The 27504-nt window shown below is 53.4% G+C and overlaps 1 protein-coding gene across 1 annotated transcript in view; it reads left to right on the top strand.

Annotated features, from left to right (window-relative positions):
- Positions 1–27504, top strand: part of RIN3 (Ras and Rab interactor 3) — a 129594-nt gene extending 102090 nt beyond the window's left edge. Inside the window, exons 6-10 of the mRNA XM_020875985.2 lie at positions 133–1704; positions 4209–4517; positions 16790–16921; positions 23135–23298; positions 26323–27504. Coding sequence (XP_020731644.2) covers positions 133–1704; positions 4209–4517; positions 16790–16921; positions 23135–23298; positions 26323–26643 — 2498 coding nt within the window. The 3' untranslated portion in view covers positions 26644–27504. The remainder of the gene's footprint in view (positions 1–132; positions 1705–4208; positions 4518–16789; positions 16922–23134; positions 23299–26322) is intronic.

Here is a 27504-nt window from a genome sequence, read left to right as displayed (position 1 = left end):
TGGTGAAGCAAACACCTCACCACCGGGCCCTCCCTCGGCGCCCCCACTCAGGCCGCAAACACCATCCAGTCCGGTCCACGCAGGGGCCCAGCTTCAGGGACTGACCGCCTCTCCCTCTCTTTTCTCGGACAGGCTTCTGGGACTCCTCACTGAACCCCCGGCGAGGAGGTGGGAATCCATCGGAAGCCCCAAGAGACCCAGCCACCGGAGCGCCCCCCGCCTCCAGCCTCAAGTCCACCACCCATCCCGAAAACTGCTCGTGTGAAATCGAGCTGTCCATAGGAAACGGCCGCCTGTGGTTTGTGAATCCAATTTTCATCGAGGACTGTGGCCGTGCCCCGCCGGCCGACCAGCCCCCCGCTGGAAGCTGCCCCTCGCGCCCGGCACCCCCCACCTCTGACGCTACCTCACCCACCTCCCGGTGGGCCCCCCGCCGCCCGGCGCCCCCTCCCCCGCCGCTCCCCCTGCACCCCCCTGGCTTCAGCCGGCCTCCTCCCGCTGCTCCTGCCGCCCCGGCCAGTCCGTTGCCCAGTTCTCCCCTGGCGGCGGCTCTCCCGCCGCCAGAGGCTCTTCCACCCTCACCCCCAGCATCTGCCCCCCACTTGGCACCCCATGCCCCAGGCCCCCCGGAGCTTCCAAGCCAGCCACCCATGACAGCCTGTGAGAGGCTCCCACGCCCCCTCACAGGCCTGGACCCTCTCAGGGAGGAAGAGATGAAGCCGGGGGCAGCCGCCAGCCCCTTGCAAGTCCCCGCCCCCCCAGTGCCCACGAAGAAGAGCCTCCCCACGGTTCCCCCCAGACGCCGCATCTCCGAGAAGATCTCCCTGGAGGACCAGAGTGCAGGGAAGCCGGACAGGGGGGCATCCGCAGAGGGGGGCCCGGGGGGTCCTTCCAGGGCATCACCACTCCGCCTGCCTCCCCAGCGGACCTCAGACAGCCTCGGGGACAGGCCTCCGAGAACCACAGAGCCAGGCCAGGAAACATCAGCCCAAGCCAGCAACCCAGGCAGCGCGCCAGAGCCTCCGAGGAAGATCCGACAAGCCCCAGTCCCGCCTCCCAGGAAGAAACGGGTCTCCCGGCAGCTGGCCTCGGCCCTCCCAACTCCCCTGGAGACTGCCGAGCTCTCCGCAGCAGGGGAGGCCCCGGAGAAGCCCACGCCTGGTCCCCCTGGAGAGATCCAAGGTCCTGCCTCCCCCGCTGGGGGTAATCAGAGCCCGCGTGCCCGGGCAGGGGCCCGACCCCAGAGCGCTCCAGAGTTCAAGGGCTCCCTGGCCTCCCTCTCGGACAGCTTGGGTGTGCCCGCCTCGGCTGCTGACCAGGACTCGTACTCGACCAGCAGCACGGAGGAGGAGCTGGAGCAGTTCAGCAGCCCCGGCATGAAGAAGAAGCCGTCCATGATCCTGGGCAAGGCACGCCACCGCCTGAGCTTCGTAAGCTTCAGCAGTGTCTTCAATGCCTTCCTGTCCAACAACCGCAAGCTGTACAAGAAGGTGGTGGAGCTGGCCCAGGACAAGGGCTCCTACTTCGGCAACCTGGTTCAGGACTACAAAGTGTACAGCCTGGAGATGATGTCCCACCAGACCTCCAGCACCGAGATGCTGCAGGAGATCCGCACCATGATGACCCAGCTCAAGAGCTACCTGCTGCAGAGCACCGAGCTCAAGGCCTTGGTGGACCCCACCCTGCACTCCGAGGAGGAGCTAGGTTGGTCCGCATCCAGGGCAGGGGCGGGGAGCGGGCGGGAGCCAGGAACGACCCCAGACAGGCCGCCCTTTCCATGAATAACCCCTCTGCTGTTCTGCCCCTTGCTTCGGAATTCGGCCCATGGGCCCAGTTGGACGGCAGAACCTCAACCACCTGAGAGTGGGCCGGCCCCCGCCTTCAGGATGCTCCTGGTTTCATTAGGGAGACAAATCGCTAGGAGCAATTAGCATAAGAAGCAGTAATACATGTGGTTACTGAAGGCCAAAGGCAGTCTCTGCAGGAGACCTGGTGGCTTCAGAGATGAGGGCACCCAGAGGGCATGGACCCTCTTGTTTTATAGATTAAGGGGAAGGTCCTGGAAAGGGAAAGCACTTGACTGAGGCCACACAGGAGCCAGGAGCAGTGGGGAAGCTGACTGCATGTCCCTGCCTCTGAGTCACCACACCTTCAGCTGCAGAGTCTCTGAGGACTTGGAAGGACAGACAGGAGAGGGGTGAAGGGGGCTAGGGCAGCCGTGTGTTCTCCTGTGGGAGAGGCTGGAGAAGCAACGGGGAGGAGGGAGGCTGTAGGATGAGGACCGAGACAGCCAGGACCCGCCCCAAGCCCAGATGTGGGCCAGCTCTGACGTGCACGGCAGGGAAGGCTTCCCTGGCCTCTGCTGAAACTCAGCCACGGGGACATGGGCTCCTCCCTCACTCCCAGAGATAAGGCAGCCCAGGTGTCTCTCTACGGGGATAGGACTTGGGACCTCTGCTACCAGGGCCAATAGCCGAGACCCTCCCCCGACCCACCCCAGGAATTGAGTAGAGCCAAAATGACTTCCCAAGAATATTTCACTACTGTCAATCAAAGCTGAGCATTGCCTTGGTATCAAGTTGACCTGGGTTCAAATCCTTGCTCAGCCCACAACTGTGAGCTGCACCAGCAGAGCCTAAGTTGATCCATCTATTGAGTGAGAATTATGACATGTATGTTGCAGAGTGCTGTGAGATCAGAGGTGACTAATTCTCACTCTGCTAGCTGATCAGGATGCCTCTTAGATAAGATAGCCTTTGAACAGAGAAGGAATAAGCCATGCAAATAGCCATGTGCATTCCTCCAGGCAAAGGGAATGGCAGGTGCAAAGGCCCTGAGGTAGGAGCAAACCTGGCAGGTTGGCAGAAGAGCAGGAGGGCCAGGGTGGCTGGAGCAGCCTGAACTCAGGGAGCAGACAAGGTCATGAGTGAGAGGGGTCACAGGGTTAGATCACAGAGGGGCTTATGGGCCATGGGAAAGACTTTGGCTTCTTTTGTGCGTGAAAGAAAGAAAGAAAGTGAAGTCGTGTCCAACTCTTTGCAGCCCCGTGGACTGTAGCCCACCAGGCTCCTCCATCCATGGGTTTCTCCAGGCAAGAATACTGGAGTGGGTTGCCATTTCCTTCTCCAGGGGATCTTCCCGACCCGGGGATCGAACCCAGGTTTCCCGCATTGCAGGCAGATTCTTTAACCTCTGAGCCACCAGGGATTGGGGCAATTACAGGGTTCTGAGCACAGGAATATGATCAAACATAGCATAGCACGATTATGCTGTTGCTGCTGCTGTTGCTAAGTCGCGTCAGTCGTGTCCGACTCTGTGCGACCCCATAGACAGCAGCCTTCCAGGCTCCGCCATCCCTGGGATTCTCCAGGCAAGAACACTAGAGTGGGTTGCCATTGCCTGCTCCATTGCTATCTTGAGTAAAAGTCTAAAAGAAGCTAGGGCAAGAGGCTATTAGCATAAGTCAGGTAAGAGATGATGACAGGCCAGGTCCAGGTGGTAGCCATGCAAATGATGAGGAATCAGGTTTTGGCTATACTGTATTTTTAAGACTAGAGGCAAATGGATCTGGTAATTGAAAAATACATATTAAGAATAACTCTACTGGGACTTCTTTGGCAGTCCAGGGGTTAAGACTCCACACTTCCACTGCAGGGGGCACAGGTTTGATTTGTGGTTGGAAAATAAAGATCCCAACTTTGTGGTACAGCCAAATAATAATAATTGTGTGTGTGTGTGTGTGTGTGTGTGTGTATAATATATTTAATTTTAAAAAAAGAGTAACTCTTTTTTTAAATGTTAAACATTTACTACATTTGACATTTTTTAAATGTCAAACATTTACTGGGCCCTTAGGCCCTCCAGGTACAGTTGCACAGGTTGTAGACTGCACAACTCCCATGTGAATAGGACCTTTTCAGATTATATACTAATAGGCAGCCCTTTGAGAGTTAAATCTGTGCCAGGCCCTGTGAAAAGCATTAGGATACCACATATGGGTCCCAGAGGGCTCCTATGCCCTTAGCATTGTGCCTTTCTGTACTACACAGTCTCACCTGGCAGAACTGTGAGCCAAACCTGCCAGGGCTGTGAGTATGTCCTTCCAGGGACCAGGGATGGGGAAGCCACACTGTTGGGCAACAAGACCTGGGGCAGGATCCCTGCCGCTGGTTTCCTCATCCCACCCTCTGGCTCTCACCCACCTATAGAAGCCATTGTGGAGTCTGCCTTGTACAAGTGTGTCCTGAAGCCCTTGAAGGAAGCCATCTACTCATGCCTGCGTGAGATCCACAGCAAGGACAGCTCGCTGCAGCAGCTCAAGGATAACCAGCTGGTTATCCTGGCCACCACTACCACCGACCTGGGCGTGACCACCAGTGTGCCAGAGGTGCCCGTCATGGAGAAGATCCTGCAGAAGTTCTCCAGCATGCACAAGGCCTACTCACCCGAGAAGAAGATCTCTATCCTGCTCAAGACCTGTAAGCTCATCTACGACTCCATGGCCCTCGGCAACCCAGGTAGGTGGGCAGCCGGGAGGGGCCCCAGGCTGCGGGTTCTTTTTGGGTCCCTGGACCAGCGATATGTGAGGCTATGACCCCTTCCCCTCAAGAACTCCAGAGCCATTGAGAACCACGGGAGAAGATTCAGAAATCTGTTAGGGTGGGAGTAGGCATGGCAGGGGTGGAACTTCTGGGCACCTCTCGTGCTCCCTGGGGGCTGGGAGGAGGCCCGTGATTGGCAGCCTCACTGGAAGCAGGCAAGGAAGCCAGCCCACACTGTGCCTCCGTATGGATTAGGGAAAGGCACTACCTTTGTTTCCTAGGGCTGCTGTGACAGAGTTCCACACACTAGTGACTTAAACAACAGGAGTGTGTTGGCCCACAGTTCTGGCGACTAGCATTTTGAGATCAAGGTATCAGCAGGGCCCTACTCCCTCTAAAGGCTGTAGGGAAGGACACGTTCCAAGCCTCTCCTCTAGCTTCTGGGAGTTCTTGGCTTGTGGCAGCATCAGTCCAGCCTTTGCATGGTGTGCTGTCTGTGCGTCTGTCTGTGTCCAAATTTCCCTTTTTATAAAGATGTCAATCATGCTGGATTAGGGGCCCACCCTCCTCCAGGATGACCTCATCTTAACTAATTAGATCTGCAAAGACCTAATGTCCAAATAAGGTCCTCTGCACTGAGGCCTAGGTCTGCAACATACGGAGTTTGAAAGAACACAATTCAGCCCTTAATGGCCACAGAAATCAGTTACAGAAGTCAGTTGGGCATTAATGCTGATCTGGTCAGGCGCACTTGAGATTGGTTGGGCGGGCTTGAGGGTCCGTGTGGGGGGTCACTTGGAGGATGGGTGGGCTAAGATGGTCCTGCTTATAGGTTGGGTGGTTGATTGGTTGTTGACTGGTCTGGAAAGGGGGTGACTGGGCCACATGTTTCTAATTCTGCAGCAGGTTAGCCCAAGCTTGTGCCCACGGTGGTAGCTGGGATCCAAGTGGGTAAGTGCAGCCTGCAAAGTCTCTCGGCCTGGACTTAAACTAGCACAGTGCCACGCTGAACCATTTAACTGACTCATTGAGTCACAAGACTAGCCCAGATTTAAAGGGTGAGGAGCTAGACTTCGCTTCATGCTGAGAAGACCTGCAAGGGAACAAAGCAAGGGGTCCAGATGTAGAGAAGGGAATCACTGGGATCACTTTTAATCAGTTTACCACAGTGCTGCTCCAGGCAGACAAGGACAGGCATCACTGCACCGTGGTGCATACCTTAGTGAACAGAATGTTGGCTGCATTTCATCCCCTGATTACCCCTTCAGCTGGATGTCCTTGTACAGTTAGCAACCTGTGTAACTGTACATGACAGCCATGGAAAGGGAGAATGGAAGGATTGTTACCTCTATAGCCATACAGATGGGTTCAAATTCCTGATCTGTCACTTACTACCCATGTGACCTTGAATGATTTACTTAACTTCTTTCTAGGACCCAGTTACCTCATCTCTGGAAGCTGTTTTACAAAGAGGTGAAACTCAGACCCCTGACATTTCAGAAGCCACACTTGGTCACTTGTAAATATTAGAAATAGCATGTGTAAAATGTCAGCCTGCCACACATGATGCCTAGCTGTCTTGCCCAATGATGGCTGTTTGAAGGGAGGGGTTATGCATCTGTCTTGGAGATGCATAACCAGTTTGGCCACAGACCAAATGAAAGTGTGTGTGTGTGAGATTGGGGTATGGTGCAAGGTTATGTCAGTGCTCTGAGCCTCAGCTTCCCCCGTGTTAAATGGGCCCAACTACACCCACCTTATGGGGGTGTTGTGGGAGTCAGATGAGCCTGCAGTTTGCATGCAGCCCAGTGGCTGGCGCTTGCCAAGGACAATTCCCTATCTCCCCCCCTCCACTCCCCCACCCCCCGCCCCATCTGAGCTTCTCGTTTGGGCAGCCATTCTCCCTGCCGTGCGGGGGCTTGGGGCAAAGTCAGGGCCAAGGGCTCTAGAGACCCTGGGATGTTATCAAGGAGGCAGCTTTGGGCCTGTAAAGGGCAGCTGCGTCCTCAGCGAGTCCCCCGTTGACTCAGAAACCTTTAGCTTGAGCACCCAGTGTCTTGGCAGTGACTTCAAACACCATGAGTTTTGCTGAGAGTGAATTTACTTACTGAAAACTTAGCAGCGAGCAGGGAATGGGGGAGGGAAAAGCTAAATGTGAGGAGAAGAAGGTCCTTGTCCTCAGCCCTTGCTGGCGGGGGTGGGGCTGGGGGTGCAGGGAGACAGGAATATCCCTGCAGATTGAGAAGCCAGCTCCAGGCAGAAATTCAGGGCGGGGTCATGGCTCCGTGTGAAGATTCCCCACCAGAAACAGCTCCACCAGGAGCAGATGGCTTTCTGTCCAGTAGCCATTACTGCCTGAGCACTGGCCCCTGAACCAGTGGACTTCCCGTCTCCCCTGGGCCCGGAGCAGGCCTGGGCTGCCCCACTCGGGGCCTCAGCCTCTTCACCTGGGAGGATGCAGGTGAAGAGAAGAGCACGGATGTGGGGGTTCATTCAAGGACACGCATTGGAACCCAGCTTCGGTGCTAGAGCCTTGGACTTGAATCTCATGGGGCGTCTGCTTGTGTATAAAATGTAGATGATACGACCAGCCTCTCGGATTGCCATGCAGGGCATTGGGAGAGGACCTGGAAAACAAATACCTGGATGGCTCAGGCCCCAAGGAGGTACTAATCTTCCAGAGCCTCCATTTTCTCACTTACAAGGGGGGCTGGGAACACCTCTCTTGGGACTGTTGTGAGGCTCAGATGCGACCCGATGTGTACGTGAGCGTCCAGTGGATGAGAGGTTGCAGAAATGACTACCTTCTCACCATGTTCCCCCAAAACATGGAGGCTGAACCCACTCAGTGGTTTCCAAACTGGGTTCCAGGAGGCACCCCAGGGCCCACCAAAGGGAAATGAGGCTGGGCTTGCCCCGGGCAGCCCTGCTGGTCCCTGTTTTATACACAGGGTTCCATCTGGGATTCTGTTTGAAATAACCCATTCTGCTGCTAAACTTTTTAGTTTTTTTTTTTAAAAAATCTTTCATTTGGAAATAATTCCAGACTTCAAAAACTTCAAGAGCAGGAATAGGACATTAAAATAGAAACATCTACATGCCCTTTGTGGACTGCTAATATCTTAAACATTATTTGCTTTATCATTTTTACCCTCTGTGCATATGTAATTTTTTCCTGAATCATATGAGGGCAGGTTTACATACAGCTTGGCCCTTTACCCCAAGTACTTCTAAAAATAGGGGTATTCCCTCACATAACCACATTAAACTCGTCCGCTTCGTAATTTTACATCCAAACGCTGTTTTTCTCCACAGCACCTTCTGTACTCCAAGCAGTCAGTGATCTGACAGGGCTTTCTTTAGCAGGTCCTCCTCCAGTTCAGGATCCAGTGGGAAGGCAAGGATCACATTTCAGTCTCCTTTTATCTGGAACTTCACAGCCTTTCTTTGTCTTCTGTGACATTGACATTTTTAAGGAGCACAGCTTTTTCTTCCCCACCCCCCACCTCACTGTTTCTTTGTCATGAAAGTTCCGCATTTTGTGTTTGTCAGTTGTTTCCTCATGATGAGACATTTTCAGCCAGATCTCTTAAATTCTCTTCTGACTTGGACCTTCAATGATCTTAGGACCAGACCCTCTACCTCGGGCCTTCTGCTCAAATCCACCCCAGCTCCCCACCCCCTACCCCAGCCTGACTCCCCTCATCCCCATCCCCATTCAACCCGGAGGCTTCCAGCACCTTGCTACTCAGAGTGTGGTCCACAGACCCACAGCGCCCCATGGAAGCCCTGGGAGGCATCAGCGACCCCGTGGAGGGCACAAATCCAGCTTGAGTGCTGCTGGCCTTCACCACTGACCCGCTCTTAGCAGAAAAAAGCCCTTCTCCCCACCACCCCACAGCCCCTACCCCACACCCTGCCCCAGCCCTTGAGTCCAGGGAGGAAGCTCCACCCACCTGTCTTTCCCATTACACAATGCTGGCAGTAGTAACTGGTACCCGCCAGGCATGGCTGCTGGCAACGTGCTAGGACGGGGGGAAAAGATGGAACTTGGAGACGTGAGATCCTGGGATCATGGGCCAGGCCTTCTTTTCCAGAATGTAGTTGCTATTAATGCCCGTGATATGGGTGGGCCTGGATTCAAGGCTGGGATTTCCTCACTCCAGAGCCTGTGCCTCCAGCACTGTACTGGGCAGCCATCCTGGGAACAGATCCCAGAACTCATAAATCCCGATCAAGTACTTCTTCCAGTGAAGCTGGTTTAGGGCCCGTGTCAGGCAGAGTGGAGAGTTCATGGAGATAGATGGCTTTGGATCGACCTGGCCCTCCTTTCTGCAGCCAGGAGCAGACTGCATGAGGCCTGGTGAGAGCAGTTAGAAATTCTAGAATCATCCCTCCCATTACTTTGATAAACAAGCAGTTACCACCTCTTCAGTATCTAAGATCAGACATTCAAAACTGACCTTGCTGTTGGGGAGAAATAGCTTCAAGTCCAAGAACTCCTCCACAAGAAGAGGGGGAAGGAAAAGAGGAATACAGTGTATGCAAATATGGGGACTATTTCTAAAAGAATACAAAGAACCTTCTTCTAATATAGATAAAGAGCAGGCAGCATCCCAGAGGGCAGTGAAGGCCAAGCTGCTGCTTTTTCCTCTTCCTACAATAGTCTGTGTAGCTGGTTCAGGGAGACCCCGGGCGTGTGGAACAACAGGCCTGGGACATCTACCGAGGGCAAAAAGGACAGAGAGGAAGGGCAGGCTGTGGGTTTTTAAAAATCTATGTTAAAAAATTCTAAACTGATTTCTGATGACAAACATCACTAATGTTTATTATAGAAAAAGATGATTAGTATTGTGGTAGATTTCTATCTAGTCTCTTTGAAATAGATACAGACAGGTAGGTAAATAGATAATTAGTTAAGGAAATACTTTCTGCTATAACAAATAAACGCTGCAATCTCTAACTCAATACAAATTTATTTCTCACACATGTAGGTCCAGTTGGATAGAGAGGAGCGGGGCTTGGGCTTCATGCCACATAGTCATCCAGGGATCCAGGCTGGGGGAGGCTTTCTAAGTCCCCTAGGCATTGACATGCAGGTAACAGAAGAGAGACACATAGGCAGACAGAGAACCTATGTGCCTGGCCTGGAAGCAAAGAACAACCTTGTTTTTATGCCCCACACCAGAAATGGGGTTCAGGACCTCTAAGATGTCATGTTCTGAGGACCACGTGCTAAGTCCCTTCAGTCGTGTCTGACTCTTTGTGACCCTGTGGATCATAGCCAGCCAGGCTCCTCTGTCCATGGGATTCTCCAGGCAAGAATACTGGAATGGGTTGCCATGCCCTCCTCCAGGGGATCTTCCCGACCCAGGAATCGAACCCGTGTCTCTTATGGTCTCCTGCATTGGCAGGCGAGTTCTTTACCACTAGTGCCACTGAGGATGAGAAGCCACATTACCCTCCTGTCTTGTATAATAACCATGTCTAACATTTCTCACAGCCCAGTAACCCAGCAGGTACCATGTTAATCACTTTCTGTCTTATTTGGGCTTCCCAGGTGGCCCAGTGGTAAAGATTCCACCTCCCAGTGCAGGAGATGTGGGTTCAATCCTTGGGTAGGGAAGATCCCTTGGAGAAGGAAATGGCAACCCACTCCACTATTCTTGGCTGGGAAATCCCATGGACAGAGGAGCCTGGAGGGCTCCAGTCCATGGGGTTTTAGACAGTCGGACAGGACTGAGTGACTAAACGGCAGCAGTAACAACATTCTGTCTTATTCCTGAAACATCACAACCACCCACATGAGGCACGGATGCTGTTGTTATCCCCATTTTATAGTCAAGGAAGTTGAGGCATGGCAAGGTTAAGCTTGAGCTCACTTGAGGGTCACAAGTGAGCGGGTGAGTGCTGACCCTGGGACCTGGATCCAGGTCCTGTGCTAAACTGCCGTGTTCCCCTGCCTCTCCAGGGCACCCTCAGGTCAGAGATGACCTCAGAGAGGCCACACCCAATTACAGTAGCCTCATACGTTTTCCAGCCAGGCTGGGACTTTCAGCTTCGGGTCTCTGCACCCACAGCCTGCGTGGTCGACTGCCTTGTGGGCTGAGCTCCCTAAAGAGGAACTCAGGAGGCCAGAGCAATTTCCTCAAGGATGTGGTGTTGCTCAAAGCAGAACTGAGACGTAAGCAGCGTCCGCAGAAAGCACAAACAGCCTAGCAGAGTTGCTTTGGGAAGCTCAGCAGGAGAGAGGCTGGCTTCTCGTCTCACGTTAGCCACAGGCCATAGGGTACCTCCCTGCCTGGGGCTCTAGCTCTGTCATCTGTGCAGCTGGGAGTTCAGACTGGACTGGTGGTTTTCAGACTGGTCCCAGAGAACTCTCGAAGTGCTGGGGACATCTTGCAGGGGAGAGGAGAGGAAATAGGAGGCCAGCACTGCTGTCCATCTCTGATCAACCAGAGAAGCCAAGTTCTGTATAAAACACCCCTTAACCAAAGGCTTCCACAGCAAAAGTTAGTTTAACACCTCCTGTTCTAGATGCTCTCTACTTCCTGCCATCCTGTGTTTTTACCAGATAAATTCATTCATTCAACAGTTCAACAGACCCTTACTGACAATATGAATGTTAACAGGAAAACCTGTTTTTAGGATGGTCACAACTCAAGTGGAAGACAGGGAGCATTCAACAGGTGACAACCATGCAGTGAGATAAATGATGTTCATTCATTCATTTAGCGAATGTTTTTATTAAACATCCACTGCTGTTGAGGAGGCTTCCCAGATGGCGCAGTGGTAAAGAATCCACCTACCAATGCAGGAGATGCAAGAGACCCGGGTCTGATCTCTGGGTCCGGAAGGTCCCCTGGAGTAGGAAGTGGCAACCCACTCCAATATTATTGCCTGGGAAATTAACATGGACAGAGGAGGCTGGCGGGCTACAGTCCATGGGGTCACAGAGAGTCTGACACGACTGAGTGCACACACACACACTATTGAGGCGCTGGATATACATAGTGAGCACAGTATGTCCCTGCCCTCATAAAGCTTTCATTCTAGTGGGAAGAAACAGATATTAAACAAGGAACCAGCGCTTCCTACCTCCTTGGAAGTAGACCATCAGTGCTGAAACAGGCTATTCGAATGAATAAAACTGGCTCAGGGGTCTGGGGAGTGTGAAGGAGTTCACTGTTCTGGGTTGGGACATCAGGTGAGGCCTCTCTGAGTTAGCATGTCTTTGTTTTTCCATATTCTGCAATGACAGGGCAGCAAACCCGGAGTGAGGGTCTTGGGTTAAAACCACCTGGAGGAAGGAAGTGGCTTCAAGTGGGAATGGTGCTGGAGGGTCAGGGCCAAAGCAGGTCACAGTCGTGAGCTGCCCCAGGAATGTTGCACAGCCACCCACTTTCCATAAGAGCCCAGTCAGCACACTTCGAGGGGCAGTTATGATAAGGTGATGTATTCTTTCCTCTTGATCGGGGTTTGCAGGCCAACTCTGGCCCACCACCTGGTTTTATAAATAAATTTGTGTTGAAGCAGCCACGTCCATTCAGTTACATAGCATCTCTGGCTGCTTTTTATACAATGGCTGAGTTGAATAGTTGGGACAGAGAGCATGTGGTTGTTGTTCAGTTGCTCAGTTGTGTCCGACTCTTTGCAACCCCACGGACTGCAGCACACCAGGCTTCCTTGTCCTTCACTATCTCCTGGTGAAGAATATCTCCTTTGCTCAAATTCATGCCCACTGTGTCGGTGTTGCTATCTAACCATCTCATCCTCTGCCACCATGTAGCCCACAGAACTAAAATATCTACTATCCAGCCCTATACAGGGCTTCCCAGGCGGCACTAGTGGTAAAGAACCTGCCCACCAATGCAGGAGATGTAAGGGACTCAGGTTTAATCCCTGGGTGGGGAACATCCCCTGGAGAAAGAAATGGCAACCCGCTCCAGTATTCTTGCCTGGAGAATCCCATGGGCAGAGGAGCCTGGCGGGCTACAGTCCAGAGGGTCGCAAAGAGTTGGACGTGACTGAAGCGACTTAGCATGCACAGCCCTTTACAGAAAAAAAATTTGCCAACCCCTCTTTTAGAAAATGCTTCCTAGAAGACAGAACTTTGTTTTTAATCCAGCCACTCATTCGATGTCACCAGGGCTCTGAGTCACAGACTAAGTTTTGTTATTATTAATATCTCTGGTTTGCAGATAAGAAAAGTGAGGCTCAGAGGGCGTGACCCCAGAAAGCACAGCTGGTTCAGTGGCTGAGACAGGGGCCTTCTAGTCCTTGTGGTTTGTGTGGCCCAGGTGTGCAGCTTCAACGTGTTTTTATCAGAGCTCTTCTTCTCCAAAACCTCCCAGCTGATGAAAACATGCATAAGACCCCCAGCCAGCTCTTCGAAATGTAATCAGCTCCCTGCAACATCTACAGATGGAAAACAGATGTGACTTTGGCAAAAAAGAAAGCCAGAATCAGCAGGAAATGCAGGCTGCAGCCCAGCGGGCCTCTCAGAGGCACAGCTTGGTGGACTGATCTGTGATCCACCCAAGACAGATGTTCTCATCACAGGCCAGTTGTTTTACCACTGTGCCCCCAGCATCTCAGTCCTATCACTTGAGGCCCCGCTGTGTGCAGGGCTGAGCCCCAAGCCCTAAGCCTTGGGCTCTAAGCTTTTAAGAAGGAGAATGCAACACTATCTCCAGGATATTGGCTGGAAGCCAGTGCCTTTAAATGATGCTTAAAAGTTGTGTTTGTCCACAAGGAGCTCGCAGGTCAGGGAGCCTGTGTGGTTATTTCTCACATATCAGAGAAGAGAGACCCAAATTCTACTGACCAACCATGGGACTTGGAGCAAATTTCTATATCCCTGAGCCTCAGTTTCCTCATAGTGAGATTGGACTTGATGAATCCAAAGCCATTGGTGTGCTAAGTCAGTGATGGTACGAACCATCTCACGGAAACTAGTCATCTGCGTCTCTTCCCTGCTCCATGTTCATGTTGGTAGCTTGAAGTTGGCCACGGGGGAAATATGTATGCCATGAAAATTGACAAATCCTGCAAAGCAGAGCTTTTTTCCTTCGGAGAGCCCATTGTTAAGCATTCCCAGCACACCACTGTCTAAGGCCCATAATGGATCCTAGTGACCTCCACCATGACCCCAACTGTGGGAGGACACGTGGCGCCAGCTCACTGTTGGTGTCCTAGATCCCAAGCCCTGTGTTGGAGACTGGAAAGGCCGTGATGGGGCAGAGGCTCAGAGAGGTTAAGTGATTTTCCTAAGCTCACACAGCCTCCATCCCTGCCTTCAGGGAGCTCACAGCTCACAAGAAGGGCAGGCTCTGAAACAAAGGTCTGGGCACTAGAGCAGGAACCATCTTTTGAGGATGTGGGAAGACAAGGAGAAGTTAGTAAGGGAAAGAAAGGAAGGGAGGGCGGCCCAGGCAGAGGGAACCGTGTGTGAAGGCGCAGAATAGTGAAAGCGCCCGTGGCGTTCAGCTGCGATTCAGCACAGTAGGGTGTTCTTCAGAGTGTGGCAGTGGGTGGCAGAATGTCATCCTGAATTGGAAGTTGTCCTTCTAAGTTCCCCCTGGTGTGGGAAGGACTCCTGGGGTCTGTGCAGAGGCCCGTCTGAGTCAGCGCCAGGCTCGGGCTCTGAGGTCCTGGTGGGAGCTCAGCATTCATTCATTCACACTTAGCCAGCACCATCTCCTGCACACACCCTGCCTCTCGTTGCTCTATGCATTGGGGAGACAGAGAGGAAGTTGCTCATGGGTAGTTGGAGGGACAAAGAGATATGAGGTCTAAAGAGTCCCCTGCAGTGGGGTGGCTGAACACAAAATCGTGGGAACCAAGGAGATGGGCCCCAGAGCCCTTCCTGAGGGTCAGCCAAGATTCTCAAGAGCGTGGGGACAAGGAGAAGAGGGCAAAGCCTGAGGGTGAGGTCTGGAGGGTCCCTTCCCCTTCTCTCTTAAGTGCTCAGACCTCGGGCCAGAGCTGGACAGTCCTTCTGGCTGAATGTCGCTGTCCCCTCAAGCAGGTTTTCTCACCTTGGTGCTGTAGACCTTTGGGGACTGAGTAATTCCTTCTTATGAGGGCTGTTCTGAGCACTGTAGGTTTTTAGCAGCATCCCAGTATGCCAGTACTGTATGCCAGTAGTGAAAACAACGCCAGACATTGCCAGGTGGCCCCAAAGGGCAGAATCTCCCTGGTTGAGAACCACTGCTCAACAAAATAAACTTTCCTGATTACTGTGTTTGGCGAGTTATCATTGGGTTGGCCTATAAGTTCATTCAGGTGTTTCCACACCGTCTTGTGGCCAACCCAATAATACAATACCAAGAGAAAAAAATGATGTTCTTGGAGGCAGAGTAAAATTTCAATCAGCATGAGTTATAGGTGAATTCCAAAGGGCACCAGACTGTTTCACATCCGTGTTGCCAGACACACCTTGTTCCCTAATTCATAAATCAAACAAGAAAAGAATCTCCCATGTTCCAAGAATTCTAAGTTATCAACATGAAAAACAAACTCCTGGCACAAAGTATTATGTCCCCTGGAAATCTTCAGTTGTCTCAGGCTCAGAAAGGTTAGGAAAGAGTTTCTCCAAAACTGACTGATCCTGCGCACAGAGACACAGGAAACTTGAAAGAAGTGACCAGAGAGCCTCCGAACACAGACCTGGAAAAAGAGGAACAGAGTTCTTCCTCAGTGGGCATCTCCGTGGAGGCGGTGTTGGAGCACCCCGCTGTAATTCATTTCACAGAATTCTCACCAAAACCTCATAGGACGTCACGCTGTCTGTGTCCATTCACACTTGACCAGAAATGCAGGCTCAGAGAGGTAGAGCAATTAGCTCAAGGTCACACAGCTGGTAAGGAGTGAGATTCATGCCCTGGGTCTGATTCTACTTTTCAGCGCTGGGTGTTACCAGCTCCACCAACCAACTCATTTTACGGGTGGAAAGACTGAGGCCACCTCAGAAAGCAGAAGAGAGATGTCAATAATAGCTCACTTTTCCACTGCGCCCTGTGGGCACTGAAGCACTTTTGTATTCTCTTTCTCATTTCGGTCTCTCAAAAACCAATGCAGGCTCTCAGGGCATCTTTGAGGCCCGCCTCCACCTCGCTGCTTCCCCAAGGCACATCAGGAGCTCTGAGCCCAGGAACACTTTCCACAAAGAGAGAGAGAGAGAGTGTGTGTGTGTGTATGTGAGTAGCTCCGAGAAAGCACCTTTCAAGGCCACCACACCCTGACCACTCAGTCATGTCCGACTCTTTGCGACCCCATGGACTATAGCCCTCCAGACTCCTCTGTCCATGGGATGTCCCAGGCAACAATACTGGAGTGGGTTGCCATTCCCTTCTCCAGGGGATCTTCCTGACCCAGGGATCAAACCTGGGTCTCCTGCATTGCAGGCAGATTCTTTACCATCTGAGCTACCAGGGAAGCCCCCCCCCCCCCCCCCTGCCCCACCCACACAAAGCAGTAGCAATGGATTATTCCTTTCAGAGGTATTTATGTTTTAGAAGAAACCCTCATGAAATGGCACTGTTTAACCCAAAAGACGGGCTTCCCACTGAGGTGGCTAAGCGGTAAAAGAATCCACCTGCCAATGCAGGAACTGCCAGAGAGCCTCAGGTTCGATCCCTGAGTCAGGATGATTCCTTGGAGGAGGAAATGGCAACCCATTCCAGATATTCTTGCCTGGAAAATCCCCGGGACAGAAGAGCCTGGCAGGCTACAGTCCATGAAAAGAGTCGGACATGACTGACCACACAGCCCCAAAGAATGCAGGATGGAGGGGGAGCTTCAGGCCTTGTGGCATCTGGTCGAGGGAGGGCTTCGCTTTTGCAGGTGGGCAGGGAGACGTGGTCACAGAGACAGGGAGCCTTCCCAGAAGACATCCCTCTGAGACAGACAGCTGCTCCTGGGTGGGTCCTTGAAATGCGACATGATCTTGACTGAAGAGGGTAGAGGGGAAGAGCTGGGAAAAGGGAAGGGGCTGGTCTTGCCCACCCAGCAGAGGGCACCTTTCTCGGTTCCTTCTTCCAAGACCCAGGCTGTGTCTCAGGCCTTCTGACGAGGCTGATCCTAGGCTCGCCCCGTGTCCTGAGAGTCAGGAGAAAACAGGAAGCTTCCCCTCTGGGGTGACCACCACCCACCCACCCAGCAAACCACTGATCCTTGCCCTGGGCAGGGAGTGGCTCCCAAGGAGAGCCTCGCATTCACCACCTTCCACCTCCTTCCTCTCCCAGGGAAGCCCTACGGGGCAGACGACTTCCTGCCGGTGCTCATGTATGTCCTGGCCCGCAGCAACCTCACAGAGATGCTTCTCAACGTGGAATACATGATGGAGCTCATGGATCCCGCCCTGCAGCTGGGGGAGGGTGAGTCATGTGCCAGACCCACCTCCGGACTCCCGGGGCCCATCGCCCACCCCTGACCCAGCCACACCAGGGGCTTGCTGGGCAGCTCAACCCAAACTTCCTGGATACCAGATTCCTGGGGCACAACACGGTACCTGACACGGCCCCTATCCTGGGGGAGCTCACAGACTAGCAGGGGAGCTGGGCCAGTAAAGAGACCTCATCACCAAGGCTTGTCAAGGGAGGCCCTGCGGGCACCAGAGCACAGTACTAAGTCTGTGCAATCAGAGAAGGCTTCCTGGAGGAGGTGATGTCTGAGCTGAGCACTGAAGGATAAACAGCGACCAGTCAGATAAAGAAGGACAAAAGGCCGTCTTCGCAGAGGGAACAGCCATTGCTGGCAGTATAAACGATAAGGGAAAGATGGTCACGTTCTTAGACAGGGCTGGCCCTGGGGACTCTCAGGCTGCCACTCATCCAGTGCTGGTAGGAAGAGGGAAATGCTGTGGACAGGAGGCCATGCACTCTCCTGGATGAGGAGGGTGGGAGTGTAATTCGTCACACCCTCACTTTCCCTCCCCTTTCCTCCTTCCCACCACTTCCTTCCACCCACTTAGCCTCGGCCACCCCTCCACCAAGAATCCCTGAGGGGCAGCCAGCCCAGATAGCAGCTCTGAGGGATCCCCGAGCCGCCCTCTGAGACCTCACCCCCAAAAGATGGAGAGAGACTCTCAGGCCCCCGGTGGCCCCTTTGGGCTTTGTGGTTCTTGAGATAAGCTGGCCCTCTTTGCATCTGTTTGCCTTTTTAGCCCGTGTTGGTCTCTGGGGTGACAGTATGACGTGTCTAGTCCTGTGAGTTTTTGGCAGCTCAGGGGACCATATAAAGCCACAGAGGATTGGCCCAGCCCTGTGGGCTGTTGTGGGGGTCTTAGACACAGTGTCAGGGAAAGCCCTTTGCGGGGTGGAAGGATGGAGCGAGGCTGTGGGGCTCTGCACTGGGTCTGAGCCCCGGCTGGCCAGTTCCAGGGCAGTTGTCAGCCATGCCCTGGCCACAGTGACCCCTGCTCCATCCACAGCCTCAATCTTTGCTGCCAAGTAGGGCTCCACTCCAGGCATGGTGGCACACAGCGGGGACAGGCCAGGGACATCCTTGGCCCAACTACCCTCTACTTATGGACATGAACCACCCCCCTCTCAATCCTGCCATAACCTCCTGAGATCCTTCTTCTTCCCGAAACCCACAGAGGGGGTTCAGGTGGGAAAGCTGGAATCCTGTGGGCAGGAGAGCTAGTCTGTTTTAGGGCTTCAGTAAACACTGTAACTGCAGTATAGTTGATTTACAATGTTGTGTTAGTTTCAGGTATTCAGCAAAGTCGTTCAGTTTTATGTATTTTTTTTCAGATTATTTTCCATTATAGGCTATTACAGGATGTTGACTAAAGTTCCCTGTGATATACAGTAAATCCTTGTTGCCTACCTATTTTATATACATGGCGATATGAAGTATTTTTGAGACAAGCCAAATACAAATAAATACATAAAGAACTTAAACTTGGGTCACTGTTTCTGACCCAAAACACTGCCTAGATACCCTGCACACTACCCCTTTACCGACTTAAGCGTCAGGGCCCCCTGCCCCACCTCTGGCACCATGGAGAAATTTCTAAGGAATTCTATGGGGTGTTTGCTGGAAGGAAAAATGGCAGGAGGTGGACCTGGTGGCATGCATGCCCCCTTGCCCCTCTCTCTGTTCCTACTCCCAGAGCCAGAGTGGGAGGTCACAGCACCCAGGACAGCCCAGCCTCACAGGCATTGGACTCCAGCAGAAGGACGATTTGGGGGTCTCCAGAATGGGTGACCCAAGTCTGCCAGCTGACAGACTTCCATCTAGACATATCTGAGCCCAAGAGCAGGCGACAGAGCACTGCAGAGGCCGGGGGGTGGGGTTGTTCTTGAGTTTCCCCCGCGTAACTCTCCTGTCTTCACCGGGTGGTGGCCCAAAGGGTGCTGCACATCACCGAAGCCTCGGAAGCACAGTAAAAAGAGGGGCTTGTCTGGGAATTCCCTGGTGGTCCAGTGGTTAAGACATCACGCTCTCACTGCCAAGGGCCTGGGTTCAATCCCTGCTGGCAGATGCCCACCCCTGGTGCTCTGCAGAGTCAGACATGCCCGAACTAGGGGCAGGCTCCAGGAAGTCCCTACTCTTGAGAACTTCAATTACTCCATATGGCTCAGGGGTAAAGAATCTGCCTGTAATGCAGGAGTCATAGGAGACCTGAGTTGGATCCCTAGGTTGGGAAGATCCCCTGGAGGAGGGCATGGCAACCCACTCCAGTATTCTTGCCTAGAAAATCCAATGGACAGTGGAGCCTGGCTGACTACAGTCCAAAGGGTTGCAAAGAGTTGGACACGACTGAGCGACTAAGCGCGCGCACACACACACACACACACACACACACGGAGAACTAACACAGAGTATAGAAAAAAGAGCAGTTTGGAGGCTGGATTTTGGTCCCAGTCCTGCCTCTCACTGGCTGGAGACCTCAGGCAAGCTACTAAACTTCTGTGGCTTGGGAAAGGGAAGGCGTGGGACTAGATTTGGGTTTTCAGACCATCTGGGCACTCCAGCCTTCTGAAGAAGCAGCTGGGGGCAGGAGGAGTGTTGGAACAGGCTTCCGCCTTCCTGTGTTTCACAGGCTGAACAGAAAGATCTGAACTCACCTGAAGCCTATAAGACCTTCATGTTCTTCCAACTGGTTTCACATGCTGTAATTTGGCAAAAACCAGGGACAGAGTCCAAGTTTCTTGTAGCAGGCTTTTAGAGAGTGGGAGATCAGGGACTTCCTGCACCAAGCAGAGAGTACTTGGACACTGGGCCGATGGGACCCTGGCCCCTTTCTCCCCTCCCACCTTCTGCAGCGTCCATCACTCTGGGCAATTACAGGACTGATGGGAGACCCAGGCAGCTGCTGGGCACCTGGCTGGAGCCAGCTCAAAATGCAAACTCTCCCAGAAGCACCCTCATAGATTCCTTTACCTACATCCCCTCTGCACACTGGCTGACAGCTGGCCATGCTGAGCTAATAATATCTTAAGAGAGGCAATGAGTTTTTTCCATCAGGAGCAAGCTCTCCCCAAACAAAGACAAACTGCCCAGCTTCAAAACTCACGTGCAGAGTCACCTGCCACCTAGCGGTCATGATGGGAACTGCAGAGGACCCCAAGTCCAAGATTAGTGGTCTAGGAGAGCCAGGAGGCTGTGGAAAAGCAGGTCGTGAGCAAGCAGGTGTGTGCTGGCAGGGCTAGAGTTCCTCCCTTTGCCCAAGAAGGTGGGGAACCTCCGGAGCACCTCCCTTAGGTCACCTAACCACCATGCGTTACTGAGCACTGCATGTTACATGTGTTCATCTCTTTTCACTACATTTGATGGGATTTGTGGATGAGGAAATGGAAGGGCAGTGGACACTAATTCACCTGAAACACAGGGCTGCCTGCTGAAGGCTGAGACCTGCACCCTGCTCTGTGACTCCAAATCTGAACATTCGCAGTCAGCGCACTGCAGTCAGTTCCCCCCTTACCAGCCAGGGGGACGTGATCACCATGGGAAACACCATGGGGAATGCCAGCTAGAGGACTGGGACTCTCGGCCAGCAAGGGCTGGAGGCAGCAGGGAAGTCTTCCTGGAACACACGGGCTTTGAGCTGGGCTGGAATAGGAGACCCATGGGAGGTCTGCTGGCCCTTCCCTGATAAGGGACACTAAGCCAAGCTCCATGTTGGCCTTGATATTGTTTTTGTTACTGTTTAGTCGCTAAGTTGTGTCTGAGTCTTTGCGACCCCATGGACTGTAGCCCTCCAGGCTCCTCTGTCCATGGGATTTCCCAGGGAAGAATACTAGAAGGGGTTGCCATTTCCTTCTTCACGGACTCTTCCCCACCCAGGGATCGAGCCCACATCTCCTGCATTGGCAGGCAGATTCTTTACTGCTGAGCCACCATGGAAGCCCTGGCCTTGACATACCTATTTCAAAAACTGTCTCCTTCCTGCACTGCCATGAAAGAGCGAGTGATCCTGTGGCCACAAACCCCTTTATCTCATCCCCTACTCACCCTAGGCAGGCTGTGAACTTTTCCCACACTGGCTGTGGAATTTGTAGCAATATGTAGGCAGCTTCATCCAGTGTAGCAGTTAGGAATGTTTTGGGCTACAAATAACTCACTACATAACTAATAATGGTTTAAATCAGAGTAAGGGACTGGTTTGTCTCTTTCATCAAGAAGTCTTGGGGTTGGTTTTTTGTTTTTGTTTTTTCCATTTTTTAACTGCCTTATTGAAAAGCAAGAGCCCTTCCATTCCGGGCCTCCTCATATTGCACGTGTTTCCTAATCTGTGACTCTATACTGTTGAAGGTTTCTCAATTCTGTGGGGTCTCTTTAGAGTGTATGTGACTTTGCATATTGCAATATCACACAGATGAGACAGCCCAAATTTCACTAACACAGCTCTTAATAAATTATCTGAATGAGAAAAAGAAGTTTTGGGGTAAGCAACTGATAATGATGGCAGTTTTTATCCCTGCCATCAAGAAATTGTTGACCCAGTTCTTTCCATTGTTCTTTAGGATGTGAACCTTTGTCTTTGTGCCTATCACCTCTGATCACAAAACAGCTGCTGTGCCTCCGGGCTTACCTCTGTGTTCCAGACAGGAGGAAGGGAGGCAAACCAAAACCTGACAAGATATATCAACTAAGTTTGTCCCTTACTAAAGGCTTTCCTGGAAGCCCCACCCAGGGACTTCCACTTATATCTATGTAGCAGCCAAAATGGGGTCTCCTGACCTGTACCTCAAACTGAAAGAGATTCTGGGAAGTGAGCATTTTCAGTTGTGTTACTTACCCCAAACAAGCAGAGTTCAATTAATTAGGAAGAAAAAGAAGATGGGATTTGGGGGGCTCACTGGCAGATGACCCTGATGTCAAAAATCACTGCTCTGCTCTGTGATGACCTAGAGGGGTAGGATTAGGCAGGGGGTGGACAAGAGGCTCAAGAGGGAGGGGAAATACGTATACATATAATCGATACACTTTTGTTGTACAGCAGAAATTAACACAACATTGTAAAGCAATTATACTCCAATTTAAAAATTAATTTTAAAAAATTTTAACTAAGAATAAATAAATCATTGCCCTGGTACCCACAGCACTGAGGAGAGGCCTGGTGAGTGGGAGGGAAGCCCAGGAAGCTCAGCAAGACCTTGGCCAAGTCACCCCACCCCCTCTAGAGTGAGGGGTGCTACAATGCCAGTGCTCCTCATGAATTTTAACCAAAGCCTCCAACAAGCCAAGGAGAGTAAATTTATAAGTATATGTGCAAATTATTATCTTTAATCATAAAACTTCATGTAAATTTTTCAGTCTGAAGGTGGCACTACTGGTAAAGAAACTGCCTGCCAATGCAGGAGACATAAGAGACACAGGTTCAATCCTTGGGTCTGGAAGAAGAGGAGGGAATGGCCACCTACTCCAGTATTCTTGTCTGGAGAATTCTATGGGCAGAGGAGCCTGGCGGGCTACAGTCCATAGGGTCACAAAGAGTCGGACACAACTGAAGCAACTTAGCACACATGCATGACATATTTCAAAAATTAAATTACCTTAGGAAACATTAGGTATTAGGAATGTGTTTGAATTAAGATAAAAAGAAATGGAGAAACAAAGGATGCAAATTTTTTACTTTCTTGAAATTATTAAAAGTGTGTAATCATATGAACATGATTAACATTTCTCCACATATTTTTAAGTTTTTAAATTTTTAAATAAAATGAATATGACACCTAGAGAGAGGTCTCCTGCCTGCCCATGTCTTGAAGGCACTGCTTTCCCCACCCTAAAGACGTCCATGGCTGTCAGTTTCTTGTGTATCTTTACATTTTAAAACTAAAAACTCACTTTAAAGCATCAGTTTAAAAATAAGCAAGAGTTGCGTCCCAAAGGGGAGCCAGCGACAAGCTTTGAGCAGAGCCTTACGGCTTAGGGAGCTTTTGATTCTGCGGTGGACACGGGTCTGAAATCTCAGCAAGTGACCAACCTCCAGGCAGCACGTGCCTCGGGCCGGCGGCGGTGGGTGGGGCTTGGAGAGGTGGGCGGGGCGGGCCGAGCCTGGACGGGCTCCCGGCCTTTGCGGGTGGATGGAGGCGGTGGCCCAGGCTCAGCCTCCACACCCTTGCCTGTTGCAGGTTCCTACTATCTGACCACCACCTACGGGGCCCTGGAGCACATCAAGAACTACGACAAGATCACGGTGACCCGGCAGCTGAGCGTGGAGGTGCAGGACTCGATCCACCGCTGGGAGCGCCGGCGCACGCTCAACAAGGCTCGGGCCTCCCGCTCCTCCGTGCAGGTGGGGCCTGGGACCGAGAGGGTGGGAGGGGGCCGGGGAACCTTGCTCCCGGACCATCCCTACTGCCTGCCAGTTTTGGAGCCTGCCGCGGCCAACTGGCTCCTCTGGCCGGCCCGCCCAGCCCCCGGGGAGCTGGAAGGCGTCCACGTGGGGGAGCAGTGTCCCTGAGCTCCCGGGCCTGCCAGTGTGTGCCGGGTTAGGGGCTGGGGATGACAAGTTGAGGGCTGGAGACTAGAGAAGTAGCGAGCATCGGCGTTTCAGTTGGGCACACAAGACAAGGCTAGGAAGAAGGAGACCTTCACCCACCGTTCCTCAGCGTCTGTGATGTCCGAGCAGGCTGCTAGGGCTGGAGATGGGAACAGTGGTTTGTCCCAGTTAAAAATCCCGGGAGCTGATCTACAGCCTTGCCACTCGGTGCCCAGACAAATGCAGCAGCTGCCAAGGGTCCCCCTGCCCCTAGCCTGCCCCTCTCCAACCCACCCACCCATCCTTCCCCACTTCTGTGCAGACTCAGGGTTCAAAAGCCACTGGTGGCCAGACTCCTGCCCCGACCCATCCCATTATCCCACACCCCCGAGGTTGCATCAGATCAGTTCATTTCAGCTCAGTCGTGTCCGATCGTTTATGACCCCATGAACTGCAGCACGCCAGGCTTCCCTGTCTATCACCAACTCCTGGAGCCTACTCAAATTCATGCATCAGAACAGCTATGAAAAAAAAAAAAAAAAGAACAGCTTTGAACACACTGAGCTCAACTCCCTAGGGCTTAGCCTCTCTGCCCATGCTGGTCCATTTCCCCCTTCCTCACTGGCTACCACTGCCCATCCTCAGTTTCTCCAACAACCCCTCCTCTGAGAAGCCTTCCCTGACACCCCCCATCTGCCCCCCGTTCCCTATGGCATGGGTTAGAAGTGCTTCCTGCTGCTACTTCTTCTGTTGCAGCGCAGATGCCCTGTACTGGAACCATCTATGTATAAAGCTGTAACCCCGAGAGAGCAGGCCCTATTGCTCACATGCTCAGGGGGTCCAAGCCCAGGGCCTGGGACACAGTGGGCCTGGGGAGTATGCACAATGGCAGGAGTTAGGACAGTGAACCAAGCTGCAGTCCAGAGCTGTGAATAGGTCTACAGACTCACTTCCCTGGTATCCAGAGCACACTGGACCTAAAGCCCATGCCTGGCTGCTTTCCAAGTGGCCTTTCTGTAACTAGGAGAGTCCAGGCCTGGGTGGCAAGAGGCTCACGGTATGGACCCAGCTCTGTACTAGCTTGCTGTGTGACCCCAAGCCGTGTCTAACTCTCTCTGGGACGCAGTCTTCCTGTCAGCACAGGGGGACTCTGGACCATTTGAGCTCTGCCTCCCCAGTACATGTTCTAACATCAGCCAAGCTGATGTCCCTCCTCCTCTAGTCAATGGTGTCTTGATAATGTTTAGTAACTGGTTCTCTGGGGAGAAAGAAAAAAAAAAAAAGGCTCTGATCTTTGCTTCTGTCAATTTCCATGGTATTGCTATCAATACCGCCACCATGGCTGATTTCAAGCTACTAACTTGGCATCACAGAACTCGGAGTTGGGAAGAGATGTACACAGTTGGCTTTCTCAAGCTGGTATGAGCCAGCTTAAGTTGGCGATTACAGCTGCAGCACACCAGCATTCCCTCCTGCCTCCTGGGGCAGCTGCCCCTCCACCAACCCTTGGAATATGAGCGCTCTTGGTCCAAGGGTGACCCTCGCATTCCTTCCTTCTTGCTTCTGCCTCGTGGATTCCCAATGCTGAGCATCAGTGCCTCCCACTAAGGAGGCAAAGCTCAGGAAGAGGCTTGGGATGAGACTTATCAGCACTGTTTCTGGGGTCTGAGGAGGGCACCCCCGCCTGCCCTCTTCCCAGTGCCTCCTCTGCACCGCACATCCTTACCCTTGGAGCCAAAGCCCAGAGCCTGAGAATCATCGGATGTCAAGGGCCCCGGGGAGGCCTGATGGTGGCTGAGGACAGCAGCACCACTGAGACCCAGGGAAGTGGGCTGGGCCTTCCCCTCTCAGGGAAAAAAAAGAAGTGATCCCAGGGACTCTTGACCCAGAGCCTGGCACTGCTCTGTACTCATTAATTATCTCCTTTCTGAACTAGGCGGCGTCATCAGGAGCCCGCTGTGCTCTCACCATCCTTCCACAAGGGGGCAGCCCTGCACACACACTTCCTGCCCGCCCTCTGGGCCCTTGGGGGAAAGGGGGATCTTCCAGGCTCTGAGCTAGTTTTCTGTGCTCCACCCCCAGGCACAGAGTATGGACTTCTGGTTTTATCTCCAGTTTATAGCTGAGGAAATGGAGACTCAGAGAGGTCAAGGTCACACAGTAAGTGGGAGCAGATTCAAAGCCAGGCAGGGACTCCTTCCACGGTCTCTGGTGGACCCAGGTGTGAGTGTGCTGTCTTGTGCAAGCACTCCCCATCTCTTTCCCCCAAGTCTTCTCCCCCCACCCTTCCCTGCCAGCCTGCTCCTGGGAACACCACCCCTCCCATCCCCAGGCCCCTCCAGCCCTAGGGCCTGAACTGTTCAGCCTGCCTTAGCTGCTTCAGCTGAGCCATGGAATGCTGGGGGCGGGTCTGAATCTTTGATTTTATTTATGCTGCTCCGTGTGCCCAGCAGAGTGCTTGGAATGCAGGGGGACTCCGGGAAGAAGAGAAAGTGAAAAATAGTTTTCAATGACGGCAAGCCCACGGACTGGCCACCAGGGGGCGCGCTCACTCCTTGTCCAGACTCCAGGCCAAGCGACTGACCCAGTGAGACCTGAGGCTCAGAGAGGGAGGGTCTTTGCCTGAGGTCACACAGCAGCGCCAGCCGCAGGTGCCCCGACGGCCAGCCTCACGACCCCTCCTGCCATCCATCCGCTGTCTATGGAGAGGAATCGGGGGGCACAAAGAGGACAAGGCCACGCAGCTTCTGTCCAAGCTCCCAACATCAGGGCGAGGGTGAGACAGGCTGTGGGTTTGGCCCCGCCGATAACCGTGACCCCCTCTGTCTCGCCCCCCAGGACTTCATCTGCGTGTCGTACCTGGAGCCGGAGCAGCAGTCGCGGACGCTGGCGTCGCGGGCGGACACGCTGGCCGAGGCGCTGTGCGCCCAGTGCGCGGAGAAGTTCGAGGTGGTGCAGCCCCAGGACTACCGGCTCTTCGTGCTGGTGGACGGCCGCTGCTTCCAGCTGGCCGACGAGGCGCTGCCGCATCGCATCAAGGGCTACCTGCTGCGGAGCGAGCCCAAGCGCGACTTCCACTTCGTGTACCGGCCCCTGGACGGCGGCGGGGGCAGCGGGGGCCCGCCCTGCCTCGTGGTGCGGGAGCCCAACTTCCTGTGAGCCCGGGGCCGCGGCCCCTCCGACGGCAGTGTCCACCCAGGCGGGGACGCCGGCCGACCGGCCTGCACCCTCGAGCCCCACACTCACCCTCAGACGCCCCCACTCACACATGCACACGCACAGACGCGCGCGCGCGCACACATATACACACTTCCAACAGGGATGCCCACACGTTGCCCTGTGCTTGCAACCTACTGAGCGCGCCTGGGCCACCGTGGCAGGAGCATTGTGTAAACAACGTGATCCGTGGCCCCGGCGTGCTCCCAGTAGGAGGGCGGGAGCCGGGAGAGGCCACGTCCTTCATTAGGCAGAAAGGGAAACGGAAACTCAGAGAAAGGACCCTCCAGCCCCCTGCAGCACCCAGAGCCCAAGCTCGGCCCCTTTTCACACACAGCCCCTCAGGCCAGTCCGTCTGTCCCGCGCCCCCCGCCCTTACCCCATGCCCACGCGATCCCCAGCCTTTCCCCGGGAGGGCTCAGGTTTCCCCAGGACCGTCCTCAGGAGGAGTGGCCTGGCCACAGCGGCCCCGCCCCCATGGAGCTGGACTGGTTTGGACCAGCCCAGCATCTCAGGAGCATCTCAGGGTGCCTGAGGAGACAGGCCCCTCACCCCTGCGTCAGAGCCAGCCCTCAGCCATCCGCACTCTGCGTGCTACCCGTAGCTCCCCAGCCCCTCCGGAAGCAGCCAGTCGTACAGTGGGACCTCCGAGCGAGGCCAGCTTCACAGCTACGTGGACGAGCCCAGCCTTGGCCACAGGGGACATTGTTCAGGGCCCTCTCCTTGGTGAGCACCCCAGGACTGTGGCGTTTGTGGCAAGAGACACTGTGGGGAGTGTTTTAATAAAAGCCCCTTTGAAAATGG

Source organism: Odocoileus virginianus, chromosome 16, assembly GCF_023699985.2.
Source record: "Odocoileus virginianus isolate 20LAN1187 ecotype Illinois chromosome 16, Ovbor_1.2, whole genome shotgun sequence".
NCBI lineage: Eukaryota > Metazoa > Chordata > Mammalia > Artiodactyla > Cervidae > Odocoileus > Odocoileus virginianus.
The sequence above is the reverse complement of the archived record's forward strand: the minus strand, read 5'-3'. Positions and strand labels throughout refer to the sequence as shown.